Here is a 27,212-nt window from a genome sequence, read left to right as displayed (position 1 = left end):
CCACTGTCGCGCCCGCCGGCGCTGTCCCTCCCCCGCTTAACGTCACCTCGCCACGCTTCGGTGGCGCTGGGAGCGCGGCGCTGCTCAGTCAGTCGAGGCCTCGGCTGCGTTGCCGGGCGGAGAAGCAGTGGTTGTAGCCAATGGGGGCGGCCGAGGGAGCAGGGAAGGGGAGGGGCCAGCGGCGGATGGTGGTATGGCGGCGGCGATGGCGAGCGCGGCCGAGCGGATGGTGTTGGTGAGTGGGCTGGCATGGGGGGCTCCGGCGGCTCCTCTGCTCGTGGAACGGGCTGTTAGCCGGCTGGCTGTGGCGCTCTGCGATTGCCGCCCCGCGGTGGGGCTTTGATGCCGGCTCCGGGCTCCGGTGCCGTGCTGCCCTCAGCATTAGCACTGCTCCTCCTCGCAGAGCCTCTCTTCAGCTATTGTGGCGGCCCTCGCTGAGCTGGCCTCCTCTGGCGCAGGCCGCGGACCCGCTGGGGTCGCTGCCGCTCCTTGCGCTGGCCACGGTCGGGTCCGGGCGCGGGTGGGTGCCCTGCCTGCGGCAGTCACTGGTTGGGTTACGTGACCTTGGTGTTTTTCATAGCCCAGCATCCTGCTTGGTGGAGGACCAGGCCCAGCAGATGATAGGCAGGATAGTACAAAGGGTAATGGGCTAAAACTTAAACAGGGAAGATTTAAGTTAGATGTAAGGAAGAAATTCTTTACTGTGGGAGTAGTGAGGCACTCAAACAGGCTGCCCAAGGAAGTTGTGAATGCTCCATCCCTGGCAGTGTTCAAGGCCAGGCTAGATGGGGCTTGGAGCAACCTGGTCCAGTGGAAAGTGGAAGGTGTCCCTGCCTGTGGCAGGGGGTTGGAACCAAATGGTCTTAAAGATCCTTTCCAACCCATATGAATCTGTGATTCTGTAATATATGTCAGAGCAGCCTCATTGCCTTGATAAAGGTAAGGGATGACCTGGACCTGCTGGTATTGCAGATGCCTCCTTTAACACAGTCTGCAAGGAGTAGTGAAAGCTTCCTCTCCAAGGAGGGAATTTGAGAGATGTATCTGGGCTGAGCAGAAAGCCACATGTGAAAACCGTGGTTTTCTAAAGTTACTGTGTTTTAGAATGATACGACTGCATTCCACCAAAACACAAGGCGTGTAGTCGTGCAGACATGGTGAATGAACTTGACTTAGTATAAAATCAATACTGGGGCAGGAAGATCTTGTGCAGTCATTTATGGGGTGAAAGATACCAATAATGATGTGCAGTGGAAACGTGTGCATGGCAGCAGTAGGGTGGCAAAGGCACTAAAGGGGTGTGTGTGTGTTACCTGCATGAGTTCTGTTCCTTTGTGAACCTGAAGGAGAGTGAGTGTAACGGAGAACAAAAGAACAAGGAATCCAGTATATTGGTGTGATGCCCAGGAACCCGAAACAGGATTAAATGGCGAAAGTCAGTAGTCCTGCAGCCACGCTGGTTTGAAGGATAATGGAGAATCCTGCCTAGGTTATAGTAGTGTGTACCTGCTTTGGGTGACCATTTGTGGAAACAGAACTGGCCTTGTCCTACTCTTTATTCAGATAACTCATGCATAAGGTGACAGCACATCAGGGAGTAGTTATTTTGTGTTTTTCATGGTGAGCAGGGACTGTCTAGGAGAGAAACCACAAGCTTAAATTTTCTCCATGATTTCTGTGGGCAACCTGCTCAATTAATTTACTTCTAGTAGTGTCCATGTGGAAAATTTCTCTTCTAAGGCAGCAAGTGTCAATCTCTTCTTTGTCCCTTCTTGCTCCTGTCACCTGCTTCTGTGATAATTTTCAGCATGGGGCCTTGTGGTTTAACAGCAATGCTTAGCTGTCTGGTTTGAGGATCTGCTTTATACAGGCTTCCCTGCTGGCTGAGGCTGGAGGCGGTGCTGCCAGATCTGAGTTTATTTCTTCCTGAATTTGCCCAGGTGATGGAGAGTCTTCGGCTTTTCTGTCCTGCCACCTACTTTTCAGCTTAGTTTTAGGCTGCTGTTGCCTGGTAAAATGTTACAGCGTGGGGGAGGAGAAACGTTTTAGGTATTGTCTTTGTTTCTCACTACCTAATTTGTCTGCAAGGTGAGTCTGTTTTGCCTTTGATGGTAATTAGACTTTATCTCAACCACAGGCTTTTCATCTCATTTCTTCCTCTTACCCTGTTGAGGAGGGGGAGTGGGAGAAGCTGAGTGGGTATCTGGCTGCACAACAGCCAGGGTCAGCCCACTCCAGCAGCTTAAATAGATGTCCCAGGTTTTGAAGCAGCCGGGTCTGCGCATTTCCCTGAAATTCACATCTTGTGAATTTCCCAATCCTGTGATTTGTATGAAGGCTGTTTTGTGAAACAATGTCAAAACAAGAATAAGGACAATTCATTTGGTTAGGATGGAGAGTAAGGCCCTTTAACAAATTAGGACTAAATATTTTTCTTCTACTAGCATGTGATTTAAATGACATGGACATAGCAGAATACTTGGAACTTAAATAGTTTTCATGTTTGACTGAGAGATCTGTTTCCAGTGTTTGTCTCTAATGATTCCACTGCTATCTTTCCACAATGTAGGAAGAAGAATTTAAATGGCTTTTACAAGAAGAGGTCCATGTTGTTTTGAAACAGCTGCAGGATATTTTGAAGGTAAGGTTTAATTTGCTTCATCTGTTTTTTTGTATTGTGGGTTTGTTAGCTCGCCCATTTGAGGAAGGGTGGTAGATTTCTCCTGGAGGAAAAAATTCTTGGTAGAGGGTGCACAGAAACGTCCCTCATGCATGTCTAGTGCTGTCTCAGGTGTCTGCTTACCCTCTGATCTTGAGGACTCCGTAAAGCTGATTTCTCCTAGATTGCTCTGTTCTTGTCCGTCTTTGCTGAGAGCTGCTTTGAAAAGGCACATGGAGGCAGCCAGACTTGTCTGACAGGCATTTGCATGAGATGGGAATATCTGCTATAACAGAGAATCTGGATTTGCCTGTAACTCTGTCATGTGATGGTGGAAGCGATCATGATAGCCTTTAGCTGACAAGCTACTACTTGTGCAGTAATTAGTAGCATGCACTTCATCCTTCACTCGATATACCCAATATTCCTGCTTCTGTGCTGCTACCTGCCCCTTACAGAGGTGTGATGTGATGATACTGAGCCTGGGCTGCTGGGTATAGCTTTTTCCATGCAGGGGGGTGGTGAACTGGCCAAAGGGGATTGTATGCACAAGAGCTCACTGCTGTCCTGCTAGGTTAGTTTTCAACAGACCCAGCTTCTTCATGCCCTGAGGTTTCTGAGGGGGTTCCTGGTTGATGCCAGAGCAGGCACAAAAATGTGGAGGTAAGGGCGGGGGGTGGGTGCCAGGAGAGGTCAGAATGCTGTAGTGCCAACCCAGGATGTGACTCAGTAGCAGGTGACAATAGCCTGCAGTATCTCTATATATAGTGTCTGTTTTGAAGAATTTGTTAGAGATTTAAGGGTAAAGTGTGATTAAAGGACAGCTGTCAGCCAGTATAACCAGTAAGGAGGGCTGGTTTTCACCTTTCCCTAAGTGGGTAAGGGACCAATGGTTCTTGCGCTGTGCAGCCCAGAGCAGGGAGCTTGATGAGAAAGGGCCACTACCATGGCCCTGAGGGCCTGCAGGGCTGGGCTGGGCTATGCAGAGTGACAGCTGAAGCATGGGATTTACAAGGCCTTTTGCCATGGGCTGCGTGCACTGAGCTTTCTTCTGGTCTGCACCTGTCATAGAATCTGTGACTGGTTTGGGTTGAAGGGACCTTAAAGCTCATCCAGTTCCAACCCCCTGGCATGGTCAGAGACACCTTCCACTAGATCAGGTTGCTCCAAGCCCTGTCCAGCCTGTCCTTAAACACTGCCAGGGATGAGGCAGCCACAGCTTTTCTAGGCAACCTGTGCCAGCGCCTCAGCACCTTCACAGGGAAGAACTTCTGCCTAAGAGCTCATCTCAATCTCCTCTCTGTGTCAGGTTAAAGCCATTTCCCCTTGTCCTTTTCCTTCAGGCCCTTGTCAAAAGCCCCTCTCCAGCTTTCTTGTATGTCCTGCAGGAGGATGAGGTAAAATCCATATGTTCTGCTAGGTGGTTTGTAGGAGGCTTGCAAAGATGATTGCTCTGTATTTGGCCACTTGCTGGCATCTGCATTTCTTCTCTTCTCTTTGTCCCTGGCTTGAGGTGTGCTGGGCCCCAGTGAATACTCCAGCATTTACTATGTCCTCTTTCGGGCAGGAGGCCTCTCAACGCTTTGCCCTGCCTGCCAGTGGCTTGGGAGGAGCTGTCAAGCAGGAGAACTTTGTGCTGAGCACATCCGGGTAAGTGGTTATGGTCAGCGGGTTTCTGCTGATCTGTCAGGCCACGTGGTGGGGGCTGTGCTTGTGCTGGGGGCTCTCCTCTGTGATGCAGGGTGCTGTTCCTCTAGCATCTGATGCAAAGGTCTACAGCACCCCACGAGTAAAGGGGTTTTATTTAATACAAGTTTTTGTCTTAAGGAAAACCAGACTCTTCTGGCGGGTTAACGTAACAGTCTGTAGCTGTGTTTCAGGGCTGCCTTAGCCAGACTTGTGCCATTTCCTACTAACACCTCTAACATAGTCATTGGTTACTGACCACTCACTGGTGGGTTGCATCAGTGTGCTGTTGTCAGCAGTTTTGCCAAGAGGCATTTTCCTGATTATAGGTGTAGGGAGTTGCAATTAAAAGACCTGAATTCTGCTCTTGGCTCAGTTTCTGACTCTGACTGTGGACAAATCTTACCTTTGTCCTAATCTCCCTAAAATAGCAGTAAAAAAGATATTTTGCACAGAGCAAACTGAGATCTGGTGTGGAAGGTGCTTATAGAAGTGCAGTTCTTCTGAAGTAGCTGTCCATTTTTTGATCTTCAGTATAGCCCTTGATCTGAATAGCTGCACTCTGGCAGATGTTGCAAGCAAAGTAGTACACATTAGTCCTTAGAAACAGCGTGGTGAACATTTTATAGAATGATGCAGTGATTCTGCATTGGGTTTGAAGGTTCCATTCTTTAGATATTAAAGTTGATTTTAGTATTCATTCGTTATTGTTGCAGGATGGATCTTAGTGTTGATATCAAGAGTCTCTGTCTAGTGTATTAAAATGTAAGGTGTGGCTAAACTGAGTTCTTGAAGGCCCTGGTGCTTCACTCTTCCCCCATTGTTCATTATAGATGTAAGCCCTCTTGCAGGACCTTTTAAAGGGTTTGGGGTGTGGGGATTTTTGGTTTGTGGGCTTTTTTTCTTGTGTGTGTGTGTGTGTGTAAATTTCAACTCCCTTATGAACCACATAGCACTCCAGTGTCAGTAAGTAATCTTAATATTTTGTGTTTGTGCCTGCTAGAGCTGTTTGTAACGGCAACCAAATTTTTGATAGATAATGCATGAAATAAGGATATGATCAGAAATAAACATAATGTTTTATTCAGGGCAGTTAGAGTGAGGTGGTTCAAAAAGAACACGACAGCAGCTGGCCACAGGCCAAGGTCTCAGGACATGAAAGTATGTGTGTGGTTCATCTGCATAACCCAGCTGAGCCTTGGGGGGTCAGCTATATGGGACAGGCAGGGGTGGCATTAGATTGATATTTCAGTACGTCTGTTGTCTCCTGTGACTAGTGTTGCCCAGATCTTTCTTCTCATTTCAGCACAGACCAGGTGAAAGGAGTGTTGACACTACAGGGAGATGCCCTATGTCAAGCTGTGAGTACTTGCAGTGCTTCTTGCTTTGAACCACCATCAAGGGGTGGGAGTCACCCTTTTCACACTTCTATGACCTCAAGGTAGAGGCCATCCTTACTATGCTTTGTCAGTGATCAGTAAGTATTCTTTGTCAGTCTTCCCTAATGGGCCTTAAATCCTTAATGTTTCAGCAACTGCTGAAATTTGTTAAGATCCAGCATTAACACCACCCTACCCCTACTCTGTGGTGAGTGGTGGAGGTGACTTCCATGGGGATTCCTGGCTTTTACTGCCTTTGTTGTTTAGTATCAAATTTCCTCATGGGCCTTCAGAGGTGAGTTTGTGTGACCTGCCTAGGGCATGATTCACTAAATGCCTTTCTACTTGCCCTTTGTATTGACACCTTCCTGTAGGAGGACTGAGGTTCTGGCCATGCCAGGGCAGCGAAAAACAGCTTGCCAAGATGGTCTGAGAGACAGAATGGAGGGGGACTGGCAGTCTCCATGCTCTTCATGTGGGGATTGCTTGCTTTCATGCGTTTGTTTCTTTCTTCAAGGACATTAGTCTGAAAATGCCCAGAAATAATCAGCTCTCGCACTTTGCATTTCGGGAAGACAAGCAGTGGAAATTGCAGCAGGTACTGTTAACTTTAGATGTCTACCCCTCCTTGGCATGTGTGCCCTCCAAGCAGTAGCTATAGCCCCTTGCTTTCCGAGAGAGAAGGTTATGTCCATCCCGCATTAACTCCAGTGGTAAAAACTAAGGGAAGAAACAGATGCAATTAAATTCAGTTATGGTGCTGGGAGAGAGGTGGGACATGCTTGTTCCTGAAACACAAGTGAGCTGAAGGCTGTCTGCATAGCAATCATAATGCTTCAGAGGGAGTGCCTAGGGTGGCTATGAAGTACTGGCCTTGTGTCTGCTTGTAAAACCCAGGCTAGCAGGGCAAAAAGCAACGTGAAGCAACTTTGAGTAGCTTGCTCTCATTCCCTTACAGAAATATTTCTTTAAGCTGAAAATGAACTTCATCGCACTGTGCTCTTGTGGCATAGCTAGAGGGCTTTGGCTGCCCAGAACACTGAATCTCTTTCCCCTGGTTTTGCTGGGAAATACCTGATTTCAGGACCTGATCTTGAAGACATAGTTTCCTGCAGCTATTCTGTTGTAGCTGAGTAGGCTGGAGAAAGATGTATTCCACATGGTTCACTGTGGCTCAGATTTTTTTAGGTGATTAGTGCATTTGGTATTGAGTTCTGTTTCCAATAACTGCGTTGGCAGTGGAGTTAAACCTCTACCTGGTGGCTTTCTAGAAATCTAGAAAATCGTGTACTCAATGTTAATGCCAAGCACGGCTGGGTTTGTTTATGCCTCACAACTAGTCAAGGAAGTTTCTGTGATAACACTCAGCAGCGTGTCCTGTTTTATGGCTGGTTGCTATTGCTGCCTGGTTGATAGGCTTCTACCAGCTTTTATGGGAAACACCTTCCTTTATTTACTTGCAAGTGTTGTGTTCTAATATTGTTCAGATGTGAAGTGTTAGTGCCTGACGGGCTTCTGTGCAGAAGCATTTACAGTGGTTATGTGGTGATCTTTGTCCGCTGAATTAAAAATTAGTATCTTGAAGTACTGTGAGTTTTCTTCCCTTAGTGAGTAGTGCCAGTTGAAGTTTTGTTCCTCTGTGCAAAGTAAAGCCATTGTTAGGAAACTGTAGTATAGGCACATTTCTGAGGAACACAGGTGCAGGCACACAAGTTTTGAGAAACTTGATTAGAAAACAGCAAAATCAAGGTGGAATAAGAATGAAGCAAGTCCTTATAATAGCAGGATTGTCATTGCTGAGTTGAGTAACGGGAACTATGTAGCTTGCTCAGAAGCATCTGAAAGAAATAAAGGCTGGAAGTGATGTTTGGAGATGCCATAGACCAAGTACCTGCAGAATACCTTTGCAGTCTGGCAGTGGACATTATCATCTCTTTCTTCTCTCTGTAGCTTCCAGAGCCTTATGCTTCGTAAGAGCATCCGTGAGCTCTAGATGAGAAGGAACCAGTACACAGATCTATGGCAGGGAGGCCTCTATAAGGCTCAGCTGGGATCTAGGGGTGCTGGGAAGCAGTGTAGATGTATCACGCTACAAATATCCCAAGCTGTATTATCCATCTTCCAGCAGCCACCTCTCATACAGGCTTCCCTGCTTACCTTTTCCATTTATTGCACAATCTCATCTACCCCTTCTCAATTTTCATGCTGCTGCCTGGAGCTGAGCACAAGTCACTTTCTCCCACAGCCATTTTTTTCCTTCCTCTGGTTTGTCCTTGCTCCTGTGAAAACAGTGGGATAACCTATCAACCTTGCTTTGGTAACTGTCTCCTGGCTACAAGTGGTCATGCTTGACAGCGACTTGAGCCAGCTGTGTCCTCAGCCTGGTCAAGTGCCACATAGGTGGCATGATGGCAGCCTCTTGATGCTGGATCTAACTCTCAATCTCAACAACCGTAGTTTACAAATATATTAGAAATCCATGTTTGTTGCTCACTGTTGCTGCTATTGATGTAATTTGTCATTGGTTTTAGCTGCAATAATTCTTGAAAAAGAAATCGTTATGCATGTTGTTAGACCTGACCGCCCATCATCAACAGTGAGAATTCCTATCTGAGCACTCATGGTCAGAGTCCTCCCAGGATAAGAGTGCATGATGTCTGTGTTTCTTCAGGGCAGCAGCAATATTTTTATTGACAATGCAGGCTGTAGCTGTCAGACTGTTATGCATCTCCAGTCCTTGAGTGAAGAACCCAGTAATGCAGCTGGGCATCAGTGGCAGATTTGTGTTAATGAGTGTCTGGTACTTAGACAGAAATGGCCTTAACATTTGAGAAGTCACCATCTTCTTAGGGCCAATGAGATAATCAGGGAAACCTCTACTTCCTAGTGTGAATCTTAAAGTGTTGCCTTAAGAGGACTACGTTTGTACCTTTGCAGATCCAGGATGCTAGAAACCACGTTAACCAAGCCATTTACCTGCTTATGAACAGAGATGTAAACTACCAGTTCAAAACAGGCTCGGAGGTTCTCAAGGTGAGGAGGAAGCATTCTTGTGTAGTTTCTTCCCTCCATTTGCTGTTTCAAAGACAGTTAATGTACATTACTGTCTTGAGTCTTGTACTGGAAATGAATTCCCCAGTTGTACCTGATATGTCAGAGTATCCATGTGTCCTGGGTTCAGCTATAACAGTTATTTTTCTCCTTCCTAGTAGCTGGTGCAGTGCTGTGTTTTCAACTTTAATCTGAGAACAGTGCTGGTAACACACCAGTGTTTTAGTTATTGCTAAGTAACGCTTACCTTGATCAAGGACTTTTCAGTCTCATGCTCTGCCGGTGAGGAGGGACACAGGAAGCCAGGAGGAAGCAGAAACAGGACACCTGACCCAAAGTAGCCAAAGGGGTATTGCATACCACAGCACGTCATGCCCAGTATGTAAACTGGGAGGAGTTACATGGAAGGCTCAGATTGCTGCTCAGGTTGGGCTTGGTATCAGTCAGTGGGTGGTGAGCAATTGTATTGTGCAGCACTTGTGCTTATTGGGTTTTTTTCCCCCCTTCCCTTTTTAGTTTTATATTCTCTCCCCACGTTATTTACCTTATCATTAGTAGTAGTAGTAGTTTTCTATTATACTTTAGTTAATGGACTGTTTCTATCTCAACCTGTGGGGTTTACATTCTTCCAGTTCTCCTCCCATCAGTCCAAGGGGATGGGGAAAGGGGAGAGTGAGTGGCTGCATGGTGCTGAGTTACTGCATGGGCTTAAACCTGACACCATGTGACCTCATATTTGGCATGAATCTATGCCAGTTTAGCATTAGTAACAGGACTGTACATCCTGGTGAACAGTAATATCAGCAGTCAGTGCTTTGTTGCCAACGATGATAATCTGGAAGCATCTCCCTAGATCTTTTTTGGATTATGTTATTACAGAGCTTATGCTCTTCCCTGTCAGTGCTTACGGCAAGTGAAGACACAAGGTAGTTGTCAAAAGATTGCTGTTAGTATTCGCAACTAACAATTTGAAAGTACTACTTGCTAGTAGTATATCTGGTCTGATACAGACCAGCTGCTGAGTGGCAATAAAGACCAGCCCTTTGCTTGGAATTGCCTACTGAAGCTACCAGAGCTTCAATTTACTCATTAGAGTCCATTACAGTATAAAATGTGAGAAAGCTAAACCTTTTAGTCTCCACATGGCAAGGGCTGCTAATAGGAAGAAACTAAGAAAAAAAACTTTTTTACTTTTGGGTGGAAGCAGGATGAGAAATTAGTCATAACGTGCCTTCATCTTAGCAGTTATGAGCTCTATAAGAGCTTCCTCTTATATGTTAAATTCCTCTTAAATGTTGCTTCCCACATTTTTTATGGAAAAGGAAGTCTGCCTGAATAAGCCTTTGTGGTTTCTAGCAGGATTGAACTCACGATGAGCTGGTTCTTTTCTCTAGTGCCCTAGCTCATAGATGGTTATGAAGGGGGGGGCCATGCAGCAGTTGTTGTATCCATGATGTGGGAATGGGGATAACTAGAACACAGCTTGTTTTTCCTTAATGCTCTTCAGAAGAGCTCATAACGAGTTTGTTGATGCTTCTGTAGCATCAGTAATTGATCTCATGTTCTGTTCTTCTAATGAATAGCTGTTCTCTCTTCAGTCGCTGGTATTAAAGGCTCCTGCCTGTCTCACAAGTGTCTATGACAGTGGTAACAGTTAAATTGCATTTATGTGGGAGCCACCCCTTCCCAGTAAGTGCCTGAATTCCTGGAGGTGGGTATTGCCCGTGGTGATTTTTGTAACACTTGCAAAAAGTTGTAGAATTCTGCAGTATGCTATCTGCCACTCAGCAGTGTACTGTATGTTATCTTGTAGCTTATGGATGCTGTGATGTTACAGCTCTCAAGAGCCCGAAATCGGCTTACCACTCCAGCCACTCTAACTCTACCAGAGATTGCCTCCAGTGGTCTCGCAGTAAGTGTGTCGTGGTCTAGATCTCCGTACAGTCTGGTAGTATGCAACAGTTAGGATATTGTGCTGCATCCTGTTAGAAATGGGTTTCCAAGTGTTTTCTGAGGCAGAAAGAGAGCTGAAGTAGGTGCAAACCCTGCATTTTTTGCTTCTCTGAATCTTCCTGTAGGAAAACAGATGACTTGGGCATGAATACTCTATTTCTTAGAGAGTAAGTTCTATTTTCTTCCCAGGAATCTTGTCTGGGAATGATTTGCCCTTGTGAATGCTACCTCCACCCTCTTTTGTCACCATCATGCATACACCATTTCTGTCAAGTGCAGCAAGAGGAACAAACATTGCATGCAAGCTACCTAGTCTTTGTTTCTTTCCTGTCCTGCTCACTATGGGGTAACTGTAGTATGGCTTAGAAAAAGGTAGTGATTTCCCAGCACTAGAAATAATGGTCCTTTAACTGACAAAGAAACTGCTTATTTTCTCACCAGAAAATGTTCACTCCTGGTCTGCCTCCAGACATCCTTGTGAATTTCTATATTAACCTGAATAAGCTGTGCCTGACTGTCTACCAACTTCATGTGCTGCAGCCCAGCACAACCAAGGTGACACCTGCTATCTCTTAAGCTTAGTTTATTTACCCTTCCCTATGTACCACTGTGAGGATGCACTGTTACATGGTGCAATGTGGTATGCAGAAGATGATGCAGAAATGACTCTACGTGCTGTTAAGTGTCTGTGTTTATATCTGCTGCAGACAGAATACTGACTCTAAATCTAGTTTGGGTCATGGACACTTAACCCAGAAGAAAATACTGGTGCTCTGGAGAAAGCCAGTAACTATTTTTTGCCAAGTAATGCTTTATCTTACAAAATAGTTTATAATTTTGTGTAGTTTTGGAAAGGCATAATTGTATTACTGCAGTTTACATTAAAGTAGCATCTTTGGTTTTCTGAACAGTTTTGATGGATACTTTTCTGTTTACCCGTTGCGTTTCGGTCAGTGTGGTATGCTGTGAAAACAGAATTAAACTCTTAAGCTCTATGAAATGCAGTCCTCTGTAAGGATATTTTTCCTAAAAATCTCTTTTGTTTTTCTTCTGGATCTTCTCTTACTTTTGTTAGCTAAGTTGGACTCAGTGACTGTGTAGATTCTTTTTCATGAAGGGATCAAATGTCATGGATTCCCTATGAATGGAGTATTCAGGCAGATGCAGCATAGACATTTCTTGATGTCAGGCTACTGAAAATGCAAACCTTAAGTGTTTACATAGTTTGTTTACAGTGTTAAAAGCTTTTCCTTCTCTTCTAGAATGTCAAGCTTGCTGGAGGGTCCATTTTACACAACCCTGGAGCCATATTGTAAGTACAGTCACTACAAGGGCTGTGTAACAGTTGTAGGAGTATGCTGAGGATGAGATTCAAATGGCTGTATGTAGTTTTAATAGTAGCATTTGTTAAATGAAGCAGCTGTGCAGTCACTTGCTGTAGCTGTGCCTGTGAATGCGCAGGTGCCCGTAACAGTGCTTCTTTAATGACTTGGTCTTAAAGGCCTGCTCAAAGATGTGACTTTTCAGGATACAGTCCATCTATACAGTGCCATGAGTTTATCTAGAGATGAGAGTTGTCCAAAATGAACATTATTGGCATTGTCACTTGCATTTCTGGCTTTTATGCTTCTCTGAAAAGTGATAAAGTTTCTAACTTAACGCTCTTAGATTTAGCTTAACTCTTAAGTCTGGTCAGAGGTAGACTGAGAGTTTGTATTCTCTAACTTTGCCAGTTGTTCTTTTAAATGTAGTAGAAATCGTAATAGTCTCCTCTCTGTGAGAACAGACAACAGTTGATTTTTATGCTCTGTGCTGTTGTGTGTGAAGCTGTGTTCTTTTTTTTTTCCCCACTCCAGTGAGTTTGGCAACCAGCGGTATGAAGTCAGCCATGTCCATAAAGTGGAATGTGTTGTCCCATGGTTAAATGATGCCCTTGTCTTCTTCACAGTTTCACTGCAGCTTTGCCAGCAACTGAAGGACAAGGTAATGGCCTTAGAAAAAGGGCTTTGTTTTAAACTTTGGGTTTTGAGAGGACCTCAGATCTAAAACTCTGATGTGATGTTATTCTGTACAACTTACATATAAACTGAAAACAAGTGATGAGTCAATGTTCTTGGAGCCAGGGAGCTGGCTGGCACTGGCTAGCAGACAGCCAGCTGGGCTAAGTGTAGTAGTGTGGCAGAAGTCTTTGCTGAACTAGTGACTAGGTGGGAGCAGGTAGACGCTTTTGTGTCCTCAGTCATGAGACTGATTTTGTGAGAAAATGACAGGGTACAGGAGAGGAGGCATGGAGACCTCAGCAAACTAGATTCCGGTAGGCTAATGTTCAGTACCAGCTCTGCAGCTGAGCTGGCTGCCACCTCGAGCAAGTAACTTTGTGCTCCAGGCCTATTCACTGACAACAGCAGCACATCTGCCCTTCTGCAGTATAGTGCTGCAGTGTGTAAGACTGTAAAGCTCAATTGTCATGCATGCATTATATGCTCCTTCTGCTGCGGCCCAAAGGATATGGGAACTTACTTGCTTTTCTTCTACCTTTCCAGATCTCTGTTTTCTCCAGTTACTGGAACTACAGGCCATATTAGTTCTCTGTGAAGTCTCCAAGCCTTTACAGCACTTCCAGTGTCTTTGTTTGTTTTAAATATGCCAGCTGAGTCAGGTCAGCCTGAAGAGTGCTATGGCTCACTACCTACCCTGTGGCTCTCTGTAGGGTAGGGTCAGTGTATCCTGTGTCACAGCTTTAGTAGCCTTGTCTGGGACTGCTACATAAGCAGGTCACTGAGCAATGCTGTGTCGTTGGCAAGAGATTGCTCCTGTCTTTGTTCTTATGTGCATTGTGTGGCTTACACTTTCCAAGCCTCTGATTAATTACACTAGTCCATTACAGGGGATGGGGAGCTGTGGACTATTCTCACTAACTGCATTTGCACACAGTGCTGTAACTAACTGCTGGGCTGTGAACTGCCTGGGAAGGGGTAAAGACAGAGTAATTTAACACACCACGAAAAGTGCAGGGTGTGTTGCTCCTTGCAGTGAAATATGTTCTTGTGTGGTTATGATTAGCCCCAAGCTTCTCCCTCTTCTGTCTGTTCTGTTCATGCTATTGATTCCCCTTTGGGGATAGTCTGCTGGGTTGTTATTTTTTTTTTTTTTTTACCTTCCCCTGGCCCCTGGCATTAATGTGAAAATACATTTTTTTCCTAAGCCCTAGTTTGGCCAATTATTTTTTTCCAGGTTTAGTATCTTTTTTTCACTGCCAGCCTTTGGAGTTGCCTTGATACCTTGAGGACAGCTGTGCAGTCTCACATCCTGTTATTAAACCCAAAGTGAGTAGCACATGGCTATTACAGTTCTACAATTTATTGCCTGCCTATGGATGCTACAGTATGTAACTCATCCTTCTAGGCTTTGGAAACTGTAAAATAAAGATAATCAGACCTACCATGTTCCTGTGGGCTGTCAGTGCTGAGAATGAAAGAGTATCAAAGATTATGTGCTCTCTTATGAGTGAGTGGTTGTTCTTAGTTATGCATGTTAGATAACTGTTTGTCTTACTGGGAGGAGAGTAGTGGTCTCTGAGGGCAGAGGTGGGCAGCTCTTTGAAGGCTTGGCCTGGTTTATGTGGCCTCAGTCCAGTGACACCCGAGTACTGCCTGAAGTACTTTTCAGACTTCACTTGATGGTCATGTTCAGAAGAGGCTGCAGGTATTGAGGGTGTGTTGGGTTTGGTCATGGAGCTGTTTGTTAAATGATGGGGAAGCATCACCTGTGTCCTGCTTGGCTCCAGCTAGGTTTGCCCAGCCTGTGTTTCTGGTGCCTTTCCTCACTGAAGTACCTTACTGAGGCACCTATGTGCATGCTGAGGTGAAGATTGCAGGCTCACCAAGCTCCTCAAAACACCAGGATCCTGGTGTTTTCCAAGTGCTATCCAGAGCATTGTATTCAAAATGACGAGACACTGAATGAGCTCAGAAGGGAACCTCTGCAGTCTACCTGTTCCAATTTCCCTGCTTAATCAGGGTCACCCAAAGATGGTCTCCCAGGACCATATTATATGTATATACATATATATGTATGTTTTGAATAGCTCCAAGGTTGGAGACTAGGAGATAGGTATGTTGCTTTGAGGTTTTGGGGCTTTTTTTTATGGTATGGTTTGGTTTGGTTTGGTTTGGGGTTTTTTTGCATAGACCTCTGCTCTGGGCATATGTGGCCTACCTTGTGTGTGATGTTCCTTTCCATCCCTTTGTGAGACTGCAGAGATCCTGAGTAGGTTAGTGCCGGCCTTCTTACTGATGCAGCCTCCTTCCCTGAGGACACTTGGTGCTGTGCTTGGTCTAATGCATGCTAATATTACAGGTTGCAAGTGGCAACAGAACCTGCAAGTGAATATCAGGCTGTGAGAGATGAATACGTCTGTTAATGACTAATGAAAGATGTAAGTAAGGTAGAGAGGCCTGGATGGGCTGATGCAATAGCAGACTTATTACTGATTCCAGTCAATTAGCCTTATGACTAGCTGTGGTCATGACCCTGAGTATTTACTTACCAACCCTTGCTCTGTTCCAGACCATTCTCCACTGAGAAAGTGCTTGTGCATATGTGGAATTGCTCACCATTAACAGCTTCTTGTAAGAGAGTATTTTTATAGTTAATAAACCTCTCTGGAGCTGTCTGTGCTCATCTTTAAGCCACCCTTGGTGTTGAAGAGGCTCCTTTTTTAATTCACACTAGTGTGTGCAGTCCAATTAATGTTGCCACATCCTCTCCAACTCAGCTTCCTGCTGATGGGGATGTAGCCCGCAACCCAGTGTGTGTTGTTTTCTTCTGATGAAAATAGCTGTTCTTCAGCTCTGGAGGGCAGGAGTGTGCAAAATGGAATACTTGTCCCTATTCCAGCTGTAGTGCACAGCTCTGATGCTGTGTGTGGAGGACTGCTGGGTGACAGTGGTTAGTTGCTACAGGACACTGACGAGGTTACTGTTACAGAACAGAGCAACAGCAAGGTGGGTTGCATTCAGCAGGAGAGGCTGGCCCAATGCCCTGGGCTGGTACCTGCTGATTTGAAAGATAAAACAAGGGTCCACCAATTAAAAGACTTTAAAGTCTCTCTTTTTCCCCCTGCTAAACCTCTGAGTGCAGAAGGCCCTAAAGGCTCTGCTTTTGCAGCCCAGTGAGATTGATACTGGACTGAACTACTGACAGCCCACCCCACCCCTCCCTTTGCAAATGCAGCTCATATGTGCTGTGGGCCACACTCCTTGGTGACTGCTTGGCATTCTTCTCAGACTGAAGTCGAAAACACAGCACTGTACCAGCTACTAAGAAGAAGAAAAATAACTGTTACATCTGAGCCCAGGACACACACACACACACGCTGTTGTGCAGCTGCAGCCAAATGAAATAGACTGCCTTTTCCTGGGTTGGGTTTTTATTTTCTGTTTTTTTAGCAGCTTCCTTTGGGGAAGCTATAGTTCTCATGAATGAAACCTTTCCTGAGGGCACCTTTCTTTTTCCCAGGGAATCTCTACTTGGTCTTCAGGGGATAGAGGTCTACTGCTTAGATCCACTGGCTATCTGCTTTTGATGGGTCTAGCAGTTGAGTTACTGCTGCCTGGACGATGCTGGTTCTGGAACTGCAGAAGACACTGATCCATGGGCCTCAGCTGCTCAGCTTCTGTATGCCCTTCAAGGAGGGCTGCCTGAACTAAGATGGAGAAGACACTTGCTGGGCATCTTTCAGCAACAGCACCACAGCAGGCTAATGACAGCAGTAGAGTAGTAAGAGAGTTTATGACTGCCTCTTATCTCAATCTGAGCAGATCTTTCTGCATTGTCCGCAGAGTAGTCACAGAGAGTGAGCACTATCTCACACCCAGCATCTCAGCACTGAGCAGACAAGAAAGTCTACTTGCTGAGCTCAGCTAAGGCTAAATGTTTGTAAAGATATAATCATTTTTTCCTGGACCTGGAGTTGAAACTGCAGGTATTTGTGTGTGCTGATGCCAGTCTGCTCAGGTATTGCCACTGCCAGGACTTGCTTGGCATTGCATCTGACATGCCTGGCCTAATTCTGTCTTCCAGCTCTTGGCTGTGTGCTTCCATTTTTTCTGGTTAGCACTGCAGCACTTTGGGTAAGTAAAGTACATCACACGGGGTATGGCAACCCCACAAACGCCATCTGAGCCCAGGCAGGTTGATCTGTGCTAGCATTAGGCAAGGTAGTGGCATAGCTATGAAAGTGGTCTTGCAACAAGGGGAGATTACACAGCGTATATGTTTCCTATGGGCCCCTGTACTTTGCTGTTGTTGCTGCCCTTGCCTGCTGAATGTAAATGGAGTGGCCACACTCTCTGTTCTTCCTCCAGGGCTGTGGTGCTGGGGTCTGTATGAGTTGCTGGTATTAGGGCAGCTGTCTGCCAAGCCCAGCATCTAGAGAAGCTGTTTGGCATATGCCGTGTGCTGCGCTATGCACTCACCCAAAAGATGAGGAAGATGGCAAAGGCAGCAATGTCCCATGTGGTCTCAAAGAATGTTTTTCTTGCCAGCTGGCTCAGGAAGTGTTGGATCTCATTTTCCAGGTCTGGGCTTTGCCTCATCATCTCAATTTCTGCTCAGAGCTGATCTGGGTAGGTGACCTATATACCTGTAGGGCAGCAAGACTACCCCTGCCAGCAGGGGAGACTGGAAGAGATGCAGCCATGTGCTGCTGGTCCCTGACTGGAGGATGCAGGCCATCGCCCGGGGGCAGGGTGGTCTTTATAACCCTGATTGTGAGCCTTGAGTTAAGGCTGCCCTTGCAGGGTGGGGAACACTGCCCAAGCTAGAGCAAGAGCATGGCAACACTTCAGTCGGGAAAAAGCTGCCCTCATTTCATGCAGCTGCTTTAGATGCAGGCTATCAGCATGGCACCATCTCTCCTCCACAGCCTCGTCTGCAGGAGGGGTAAGTGGGACCAAGCCTGTAGAGCCGGGTGGGTGCATGGCAACAGGAAGGGTCTTCCAGGTTTCTGGAAGCACTGGCTGCCTCTGCTGAGGAGGAATGGGTGGAGGAAGCAGCATGGAGATGCTGACCCCAGCCCCTGTGGCTGCCAGAGCAGCTGCGTCCTGCCTGCAGGTGGGAGAGGGCAGGAGTGCAGCAGCCATGGCTCCAGCTGCCCTGTCCTGAGCCTCAGACCGAGTGGCAGGCTGTGCCTGGGACACCCGAGAGAAGGGAACGGCCCCAGCCTGCAGCCCGGCCCTGCCCGCTCTCCCACATTCCCTTTAGCCGTGTTTGGCCTCACCCCGTTGCCTGCCCCATGTTCCGTTCCCGGACGCCCAGGGCAGAGTTGGCTGCCCCGGCCCGACCCCCCTGACAGCACCTGCCGCTGGGCCGGGGCGCGGGGCGCAGCGGGGCAGCAGCGCATAATCGCGTGTCGGTGCTGGGCTAGGCTTCCTGGAGCGCGGCTGCGGGGCCGGCCCCGGAGGGAGGTGCAGCCTCAGCCCCACCGCTCGCCCCGCAGGCAAAGGCTTGCGGGTCCTGGAGGTCCGGCCCCGAGGAGGCAGGAGCCTGGTGGCAAGCCGGCCTCAGCCCCACAGCGACACTGCAGGAGGTGGGCTTTTAGTGGGGGGGGGTCGGTCAAGGTGTCCGTGCTCCACCTTGTCAGCAAATCATCCTCTCACTAGCTGCCCACTGGCAGAGATTTCATGGGGTGGGTCAGGGGCTTCTAGGACCCACCTCTTGTGGAGTGGAAGTCCTGACCCAGTTGCAAGTAGCCCTTTCCAGGCATCTAGACACCTCCAGCCGCCTCCAAGGAGGGGCTTCTCCTAGTGCAGGCTGGGATTACCAGCAGCATTAAGTGGCTGGTGAAACTGGAGGGACCAGGCTGGAGGCCTGGCTAATCAGCCCTTTACCATCTGCTCTTGTGCAGGAGCTGCCACGATTTATTTCCCACTTTCCTGATAATGTTTTCTGCCTTTCCTGCTGCACATGTTGTTTCATATTAAAAGGTGCAGAACTGATTTTGAAATTCAGACCACAGTCATCTTCACTAAGGCTACAAAGATACATTCCTTGTAAGAACCTTATGTGTATTACTGAGCAGTACAGTAGTCCTAAGGGAATGCTACTCACAGACAGGAATGTTTAATGCTGCGTGGGCATAGTCTCCCGTGATGCCTGGGATGGGGCCTGTGCCTCCTCACAGGAAGCCTGGGGACCGAGAAAAGGATTTTTCTTACCCCCCACTCCCCAGGCTGACAGTGCTTGTGTTATCTGAAATGGCAGCAGGCAAGCTGATTTGACAGCTGGGTGTTTGCTCCATAGAGTCACAGTGAAGTGTAGTTTCACGCCTGTCTGGTCCCACATTCATGATCGTCAGCAGGAGTGAGGAGGTGGTGCGGAGGTTGATGCATGGCCTCCGGCCTCTGAAAGCGACTTGCTTGGCAGAGCAAATGCCCAGGTCTCAAGGTGTTTGCTGTAGCAGAGCTGCTGTTCCTTCTTGTGTCCCCCATTTCCAGGACCTGGCTCTCATTCCTGGGGTGGGGCACTAAGGAGGGAAACCTGTTTGCTGCTCATTTCCAGGAGACTGTCCCTGCTTGCTTCTTGTACAGTAGTCCAGTGGATGGAGGGATCATGGCAGGATTGTGTAATCAGCTTCAGGATACAGGGGAGGATGCATGTGGGTCCCTGGGGACTGGAGCTAGAAAGAGCCCAGTATATCCTGTTCCCATGGAGCATCAATCAGCAACACGCCTGTGCACAAGGCACCCTGCTGGCACCAGGAGGGAGGTGTGGGGCTGAGATGTGCATTAGATTTATTCCTGTAAACATTCAATCCTGGCAGAATACATGAATTCATATGTACTCAGCCTGAATATGACAGTGCCGGGCCACATCCTCAGTCTGTGGCTTAGCCAGGAGGGAGCTGTTGGTGTCTCAGCAAGCCAAGAAGGCAGTGTTAAAGTATTGGAAGAGCTGGGTCAAGAGGGAAGGCCTACTACAAAGCCTGCCAAGAGTGCTTGAGTATCTGGAGGTTTTGGGGGTGGCTCGTGAGAGGCAATGTCTGTTTAGGTGGGGGAATGCTCTGACAGAGCATGTACTAGGTAAAGTATTAGGCATTGATTTCGTTCTTCTGTCGTTTGGAAATGCTTAGCTGCCTTCTATTTTTAATAAAGCACACGTGTTTCCAGATTGAGCTCTGACTCAACAAAATAATTAGTGTTCAAAAGGACTAAGGAATGTTAACAAGACCTTGCAAGCCCCCACTCAAAAGTGGGAAAGAGACTGTTATGGGTGCTATTTCAGTGATACTATTGCTGCTACTTCTTTGGTAAGAGAGGGGCTGAGGAAAAATTAAGATCCTTTGAGTGCAGGAGGCTCATCGGAAAGGCTCAGACCTCAATGCAATAAGATTTCCTTCCTGTCTAGTGATTTGGAAGGATTGCTGGCTGGTCCTGCTGCTGTCCTTGCATTAAGAGGCACGGAAGCCATGTACAGTGGGTAAGACTGTGTGCAGATGTGGTGCTGAGTCCTCAGAAGCTTGGGCAGTCTTCTGGGTCCTGTTTGTGCCTGGGGATGTCTGAAAAAGAGACAGATCCACCACTCCACAAGGACCCACACACTAATATTCCTTTCCTTCAGCCAGGGGCTGTGGTGAAGCCATGGGGGATAAGAATGCTTCAAATCCAAGTACCCTGCACTTTTCATACAGAGACTCACTGAACCTGCCTCATCTGTTGGTCTTTGCGATTTATATGCAGATGGATACTTTTTATGGGCAGCTGTAATCTCCTAACCACCTATTATCCACTGAAGGTCCCTCAATTAACCATTCTCAAAACACTGTGGGCTGTAATCTCCTGGAGACACCCACTTCCTTCCCAGATTTGGGCAATGAGAGGGAAGATCTCATTGGTTGGCCTTGGCTGTACAGTGAGAATTGAGTTTGTGCCACCTCCACCTCCTCCTGTCTCTGGAGACGTCTTTTCCCCTGGGGAAATCATTGGCAGAAGAGCACAGTTTTGCCTGTGCTACACTTGCTGCAGGGAGCTTTGCTGTGTCCCCCACAGGCTGTTATCACCCTCATCCCTACTGCATGCTGGCACCAGACTGCCAAGGGCACCTTCACCCTGAAGGAGGGAGCATGAGGGCTGCAGCTAAAATCTGATGCTTCTTGTCTACCTGGGATAAGATCTGGGGGGAAATTTTGCGCAATTTGGGATAAGGAGAACTCCTACAGTGTCAATTCGCATCTTTCCACATAGAGTAAGAGTCCTCTGCAGGACTGATGGTCTGTCATGAGTAAGGATGTGTTGTCTTCTCTATCCAGGCTGTGTATGGGTGCACATGGAGACTGTCCCTTGGCTGTCCTCTCAGTGGTTCATTGCACATGTGCAACACCTTAGGATCAGGGAGCACCTAGGTGTGCAGGAGAGCACAGGCACCCATATGGCATATTTGAGGTGGGAGCTAGAACTGGTTCTGTTTGCTGGTAATCTTTGCATAAGGTGTATTGCTTGTCCTGATTGTTGTGAACAGTGGGACATAAAAGGTGTCCTGGCTTCTCTCTCCTACAATCTAATTAGAGCCAAATTCTACCACCACACAAATCATGGTGTCAGAGTAGAAGCAGAGCAAATGAATGTTTAGTTTCTTGGCTTCTTATCAGCAGGGTCCATAATTCACCTGAAGGATATTCATGTGAGCTGATTAATTCCCCAGAGATAGGAATGAAGTTTATGTCTCATTGTTGGGATGCTGTTTATGAGAGCTGTGATGGGGGCAGTGGCACCAGATGAGAGAGCTGGATAAATCTGTCCACATGGCCAGCTAGATAACTGGGTGGGTTTATAGGCAGATGGAAAGTTAGCTGGAGAGGTTGAAAGCTTGAATGGGTGACAGGCAAAATGCTGCATTTGTATGCTGAGGTGTTACATATGTGCAAATAGACATAAGGAAGAGCTATGTTAAGCGGCTGGTGAAAATGGAGTGATTGAACCTCACATGCCTCTGAGTGCAAAAATGATTTATGGTCCTAGAGAAAACACCACCTCCAAAATGCTGGAGCCAGTGTGGGAGGTGGTCAGAATAACTCAGCATCATGCTGCATCTCCCCATGCCTAAGACTGCACAAGTTCCCGCAAGCCCCATCGTTTGGGCTGGTTTTAGCTTTTCTTTGAGAAAGTATTTGACCTGAGCTTGAACATTTCTGCTGGTGGGGTGGAGGATTTTCTCCCAATTCTAACGATGATTGTTTTGCCTGGTAAAAGAAATGCATTCTTTGGTTCCAGCCTGAGTGTGTACAACTTCCATTTCCAGCTAGGTCTGAGACACCAGCTGCAAATGGGGCTTCTCTTTTAACACAAGTCAATATTCAGCCAGATTGAAATGCCAAATGCTTGCCTTCTGCCAGCCTGCCAGACAAGATGGGTGATGAAGGATCCCTCTACCCTTGTGAGACCTCACTTGGAGTACTGTGTATAGTTCTGGTGCCCTCAACATAAAAAGGACATGGAACTGCTGGAACAAGTCCAGAGGAGGGCCACGAGGATGACCAGGGGGCTGGAGCACCTCCTGTATAAAGACAGGCTGAGAAAGTTGGGGCTGTTCAGGCTGGAGAAGAGAAGGCTGTGTGGAGAGCTCATAGCAGCCTTCCAGTATCTGAAGGGGGCCTATAGGGATGCTGGGGAGGGACTCATCATTAGGGACTGTAGTGGCAGGACAAGGGGTAATGGGTTAAAACTTAAACAGGGGAAGTTTAGATTGGATATAAGGAGGAAATTCTTTACTGTAAGGGTGGTGAGGCACTGGAATGGGTTGCCCAGGGGGGTTGTGAATGCGCCATCCCTGGTGGTATTCAAGGCTGGGTTGGGCAGAGCACTGGGTGACATGGTTTAGTGTGAGGTGTCCCTGCCCATGGCAGGGGGGTTGGAACTAGATGATCTTAAGGTCCTTTCCAACCCTAACTATTCTATGATTCTATGGTTCTGTGGTCACTAGCAATACCCATTCAGCAATGATGCTCCCTTTCTAGCTGTGGTTTGTGGCGCAGACATTTTAACAGGGTTTTAACCCGCTTAGTGTGCATTATTCTGATATTGTTCTGGTGTGTTAATCAAGCATTCAGGCATGGTCTGGTAGACAGTGCCAATCAAAGTGGGGTTATAGAAAATAGCTGTCATCAAAGTAACTTGATATTTTTCAATGCAAGTGGATATTTTGTGTAAGAAGTAATTTGTACAAGCTCTGTCTTACTATCGTGTGATATAGTAATTAAAGAATCCCATTTCAGCTTTTCCATTATTTTCCTGAGTTGGCATCAGGCTGATTGCTGTACAGTTACATGTGTCCTCCTGGTTCCTTTACGAATCTCTCTGCCTGCCCTGACACCTTCTGAAGAGTTTGAAGATTTACTGAAAGCCAGTGTTGGCTGGCCTGAGAGTTCCTGGAAAATGTAGATGTAAGTATTTCAGCATCCTGTGGTAGGAACACATTATGACCACTTGCCAAGAGGAACAGAAATATTCATTTACTCTTCTGTCCTGTCTTTGCTAGTATTGCAGGTCATCAAGGTAATTCTGTTCATTACAGCAATCTTCTTCCTTCCCTTATCAGTTTTCTAATTTTTATTATTATTTAGTATGCATTTATTATGCATTGGGTGGGAGCAGCCTATTCTTAACTGCTTTCATTTTGTTCCTTGACCAATCTGTTTTGAGGAGTGTTTTCTTTCTCCTCGGTTTTTCATGTTTCTTCAGGCAGTCTCCTTTCCTGACTGTGGAATTGGTATTTTTTAGCCAACAGTAAAATACCCTGAAAAAAATGCAATTATTATATTTTTCTGTTTCAGTTCCTTTCATTTGACAGTCTGGTGCCTGTATGGACTATCTGCGCAGAGGAAATAAATGATGTCTTCTGGCTGTACATCTAATTACATTTCACTTTAATAAAGTGCACTGTAATAAATATACTCACCTCACACTTTTACCCACCAAAACAATTGACAGGTCTTCTAAGACTGAATGCTGTTCTGTCAAGCTCAAGTGTGATATATAATATGCTTATGCAGTGCTTCAATTTAGGAAACTATGTCTGCATATTCTTAAACGTCCAGGGATATTTGAATTCTGGTAGGCCTTCTCCCCACCTCAAAGGCATCGCTTGTCCTGGGAGCGTTGTGCTGAGAGCTGGTTTTGATGGTGCAGTTCTTCTACCTGTGGCAGAAGGGCGAAGATAACCACTGAAGTGTAGTTTTCCCTGGTGGGAGCAAACCTTTGCTCTTAGCTGGATCTCTTGCTTTTCAGAGACATTTGCTGCTTATTGGGTTTGAGGGCCAAGGAGAGCCTTCAGGAGTGTGCTGCCAAGCTGTCAGGTAGTCTGTGCATCATCAAGCTGTGGTGTGCAAGTGGAATTGTTCCTTCTCTGCACTGGGTCCCTTGCACAAGGGCAGCAGCTCATTCTGGAGTCATTAGAGAAACTGATGTTGTTTTAAGTGTGTGCATTTAGTTCTTCCCCTTCTTTAAAATCATCTCTCTCCAGGAAAGCTTTTTCATTAAAATTGTCAGGAAAAGATGGAAGTGGCTTTATTTAAAACAGCACCAAACACTTGGGGAAAAATTAGACTAAGATTGACTTATTCTAGATTTAGCTATTGGCTGGGGCAACAGCCAGCTAGGAGTCATTGGTACGAGCAGGAAGGTCATGGTTACGTGTTGTGGGCAGGAAGCAGTACAGGACACAGTAGCAGGATTTTGCTGTCTAACACAAAGCCAGGATGAGCACTTCATTAGAAGCAAGTTGTGTAATGTTCTAATATTAGCAAATCTGCAAACAGCTTGCTGTGTCTGCAGTCTTTCTGCAGGGTCTGGCACAGCATCCACACATCTGACTGCAGGCTGTGTGCCAGGCTGGGGATGCGTGCAAGAGTCTGGGCTGCTGCTAGCAGAGCTCCCTGGAGTGTGGGGCTTTGCTAAGGGGTGCAGTCCCTTTGCTCAGACATTCAGCGAGTGTTTTTCAGAGGCAGTGGCACTGACAGGTACTCAGGAGATGCAATGTAACTGAGCCTTCCGCCTGCTCCATGGAGGCCTTGCGCAGGGGTTTTTGCTAACATCTTCCTGTCCCCAGGTTCAAGTGTCTTCCATTTCTGTTTTTTGGGCAAGAGCAGTAGATAAGATCTATTGAGCACAAGATGAAGTAATTCTGTTAATGGAGAATACTCCCTAATGGAAAATACTGATCATGTGTCAAAGCTGTTGGCATGAATTGATTACAGTACCTCAGTCTATTAGATGGCACTAAACAATCTGCGTTTAAATATCCCTTGAAATACATGTCTTTCTCTGGGAGGGCCTGATCCAGAATCTAGCTTGGCAAATTGCAGCCTATCCAATGGACTCCATTTAGATCCTTTTATTGGTGTGAATTTTCAGGCAGTTGCAGCCCACAGAACAAAGGGATGCCAGGACTGTATGGCCAAGAAGATTGTTTTGGCTCAGTCTTGCAGGGAGAGTTGTGTCTGGAGGCACCATCATGAGGCATGAGCTTAACCATTGCTGGCTTTCCAAGAAGAGGGAGTTCTCATGTTAACCGATGACTACTGAGATGAAGGGAAGGGTGGGTTGAGATGGCATTATCCTTTGAGGAGGCTGGTGTCTTCTGTGCTCAGTCCCAGGTAGTGGCAGAAGAAATGGAAGATGTGGGACCAGCTCTCATGTGCTTGATGTTATTGAAGATGAAGTTAAAGTCAGTGACTGGAGGGCAAAAAGTTTGTGATTCCAGGTCTAGTAGGAGCTCACAGTTTCCTCCTCTGGGCTGCTCCCAGAGCTGCAAATCCTCACCTCCCTCTCCTAGTGCCAGGACTTGGATTGCTTTGGCTTTAGACTAACTCAGCAAGCTACCTGCTGCAGTACATCTGGCAGTAACATCCTGCTGTGAGGCACCCATGGGTGCTTATGGGCCTCTTGAGGGGCAGGAAGAAGGGCATGTGAGGAGGGGTGCCAGATCCCTAAGGTACCTATATGGAGTAGGTGGGCTGTGTGGGAAGGGTGCTTGAGGAGAGAGGGATGCTGCAAGCTAAAACTGATGTAGGGCACACCTCTGCTAGCACTAAGGGCATTTTACTTTTCACTCTGTGCCAGGTGCTCATCCAAGCTGGCTTATAAAACAAAGTAATTGCAATTGTGAAGTGCTCCCACTTCTAACAGTAGCAAGGACTGGCTGGCAGAGTCCTGTCCACACTGATGTGTGGCAATGCCCAAGGGCAGCCAACAGTGGTGCTTCAGGCTGCTGCCTCCAGGCACTTGGTGCTTAATCTGAGCAATCCCCAGGCACTGAATATGGCAGATGTCTGTCTTCAGAGCCCCCTCTGAAGGAACAGCCCTTGGCAAGTGAACTCATCGCCACCATCCCTCTTTTTCTTTTCCTGAGGGCTGGGTGAAGGTGGTGTGTGAATGATGGCACCTGAGTGGGGACAAGCTGTCCCATCACTGAATGATAAGAATTTGCATGCAAGTAACTTAAAACTATGCTTTGGCCAAGCTGATTTCCTGTGAAACCCAGGTGGCTCCTGGATGTGCTTGGCTACACAATTGGTACTCTCAACTGTGAGTAGCCCAGGATTATGTAAATGGCAGTCATGTGGGCCTTGAAGCTAAACCCAACTCATCCACTTAGTGCAGTTTTGTAAAGATATTGTGTGTCCACCCAGAGACATCAAGCAGAATAACAGCCCTGGTATCCCCAGCACAGCTTCTTTTTCCATTGACTGGAGCATTATTCATCCAAATAAAATTATTGCTGTCTGAAAGTTGAATGCTTTTGTTCAATGGGGAAGGATGGACTTTATGTAAGAGCAGATGGAACCATTTATTTCTGCCTGGGTTGATACGCATTGCTCTGAAGGCATTTGGAAGCATTGTGACTCCTGTCCTGAAGCACAGACAATTACTATTATTATAATGCTAGGTCATGCTACAGGGCTCCCTAATCACAGCATTTACATGAGAGGATGGAGAAACAGGCATGGGAGGATGCAGCCCCACCCATGTGTAAGACAGGTTCCATCCTCAATGGAGATGCCTGCCTGCTCTTGACTTTACTGACCCCAGCTGAAATTCCCAGGGCTCACATCTCCTCCTTGATTGTGTTACCTTTACACTTACCAGGGGTGCTGCCAGATCCCTGCATGAGCCACCCAGCTAAGTGCTGATCCGTGTCTATGCCAATATGCTTGAATTAGTTCTGGTCTCTGTCCGACATTAGGGGAGAGAGGTACAATTAAGGTGATTACAAGCTATTCAGTATCAGAGAAAACTTTCACATGAGAAAATCACAGCATGTTAGTCTGCCCAAACCATCACAACACAGAGCAAAACCAGAGGTCTCCAGCCTACCCAAGGAAAAGCCCTTGGCGACAGTGCTGCTTGGTGACATGTCCTGCTCTGCATGCAAGACAACCAAAACCCAGCCCCTAGGATCAGAGGAGCTCCCAGCACTCCCCTCAGGGT

At 46.9% G+C, this 27,212-nt stretch overlaps 1 protein-coding gene across 8 annotated transcripts; it reads left to right on the top strand.

The window, feature by feature from the left end:
* Positions 1-173: 173 nt before the first annotated feature.
* ROGDI (rogdi atypical leucine zipper) lies at positions 174-26,518 on the top strand. Of its 8 annotated transcripts, none has more exons than XM_065683492.1 (13): positions 174-235; positions 2,570-2,641; positions 4,227-4,309; positions 5,652-5,706; positions 6,242-6,322; positions 8,662-8,757; positions 10,589-10,687; positions 11,170-11,283; positions 11,991-12,040; positions 12,585-12,711; positions 13,272-13,387; positions 13,963-14,235; positions 14,919-15,422. In XM_065683492.1, exons 1-11 carry the CDS (start codon positions 194-196, stop codon positions 13,311-13,313), a joined length of 861 nt encoding a protein of 286 aa, XP_065539564.1. In that variant the 5' UTR covers positions 174-193; the 3' UTR covers positions 13,314-13,387; positions 13,963-14,235; positions 14,919-15,422. The 8 variants fall into 8 exon arrangements, with proteins under 8 accessions (XP_065539564.1, XP_065539560.1, XP_065539561.1 ...); XM_065683488.1 differs by having other exon boundaries at positions 13,272-14,235; positions 14,919-15,001; positions 15,088-15,422; XM_065683489.1 differs by having other exon boundaries at positions 13,272-14,235; positions 14,919-15,166; positions 15,298-15,422.
* Positions 26,519-27,212: the final 694 nt, after the last annotated feature.

The sequence above is a fragment of the Lathamus discolor genome, chromosome 6 (genome assembly GCF_037157495.1).
Source record: "Lathamus discolor isolate bLatDis1 chromosome 6, bLatDis1.hap1, whole genome shotgun sequence".
NCBI lineage: Eukaryota > Metazoa > Chordata > Aves > Psittaciformes > Psittacidae > Lathamus > Lathamus discolor.
This window is presented reverse-complemented; position numbering and strand designations above follow the sequence as displayed.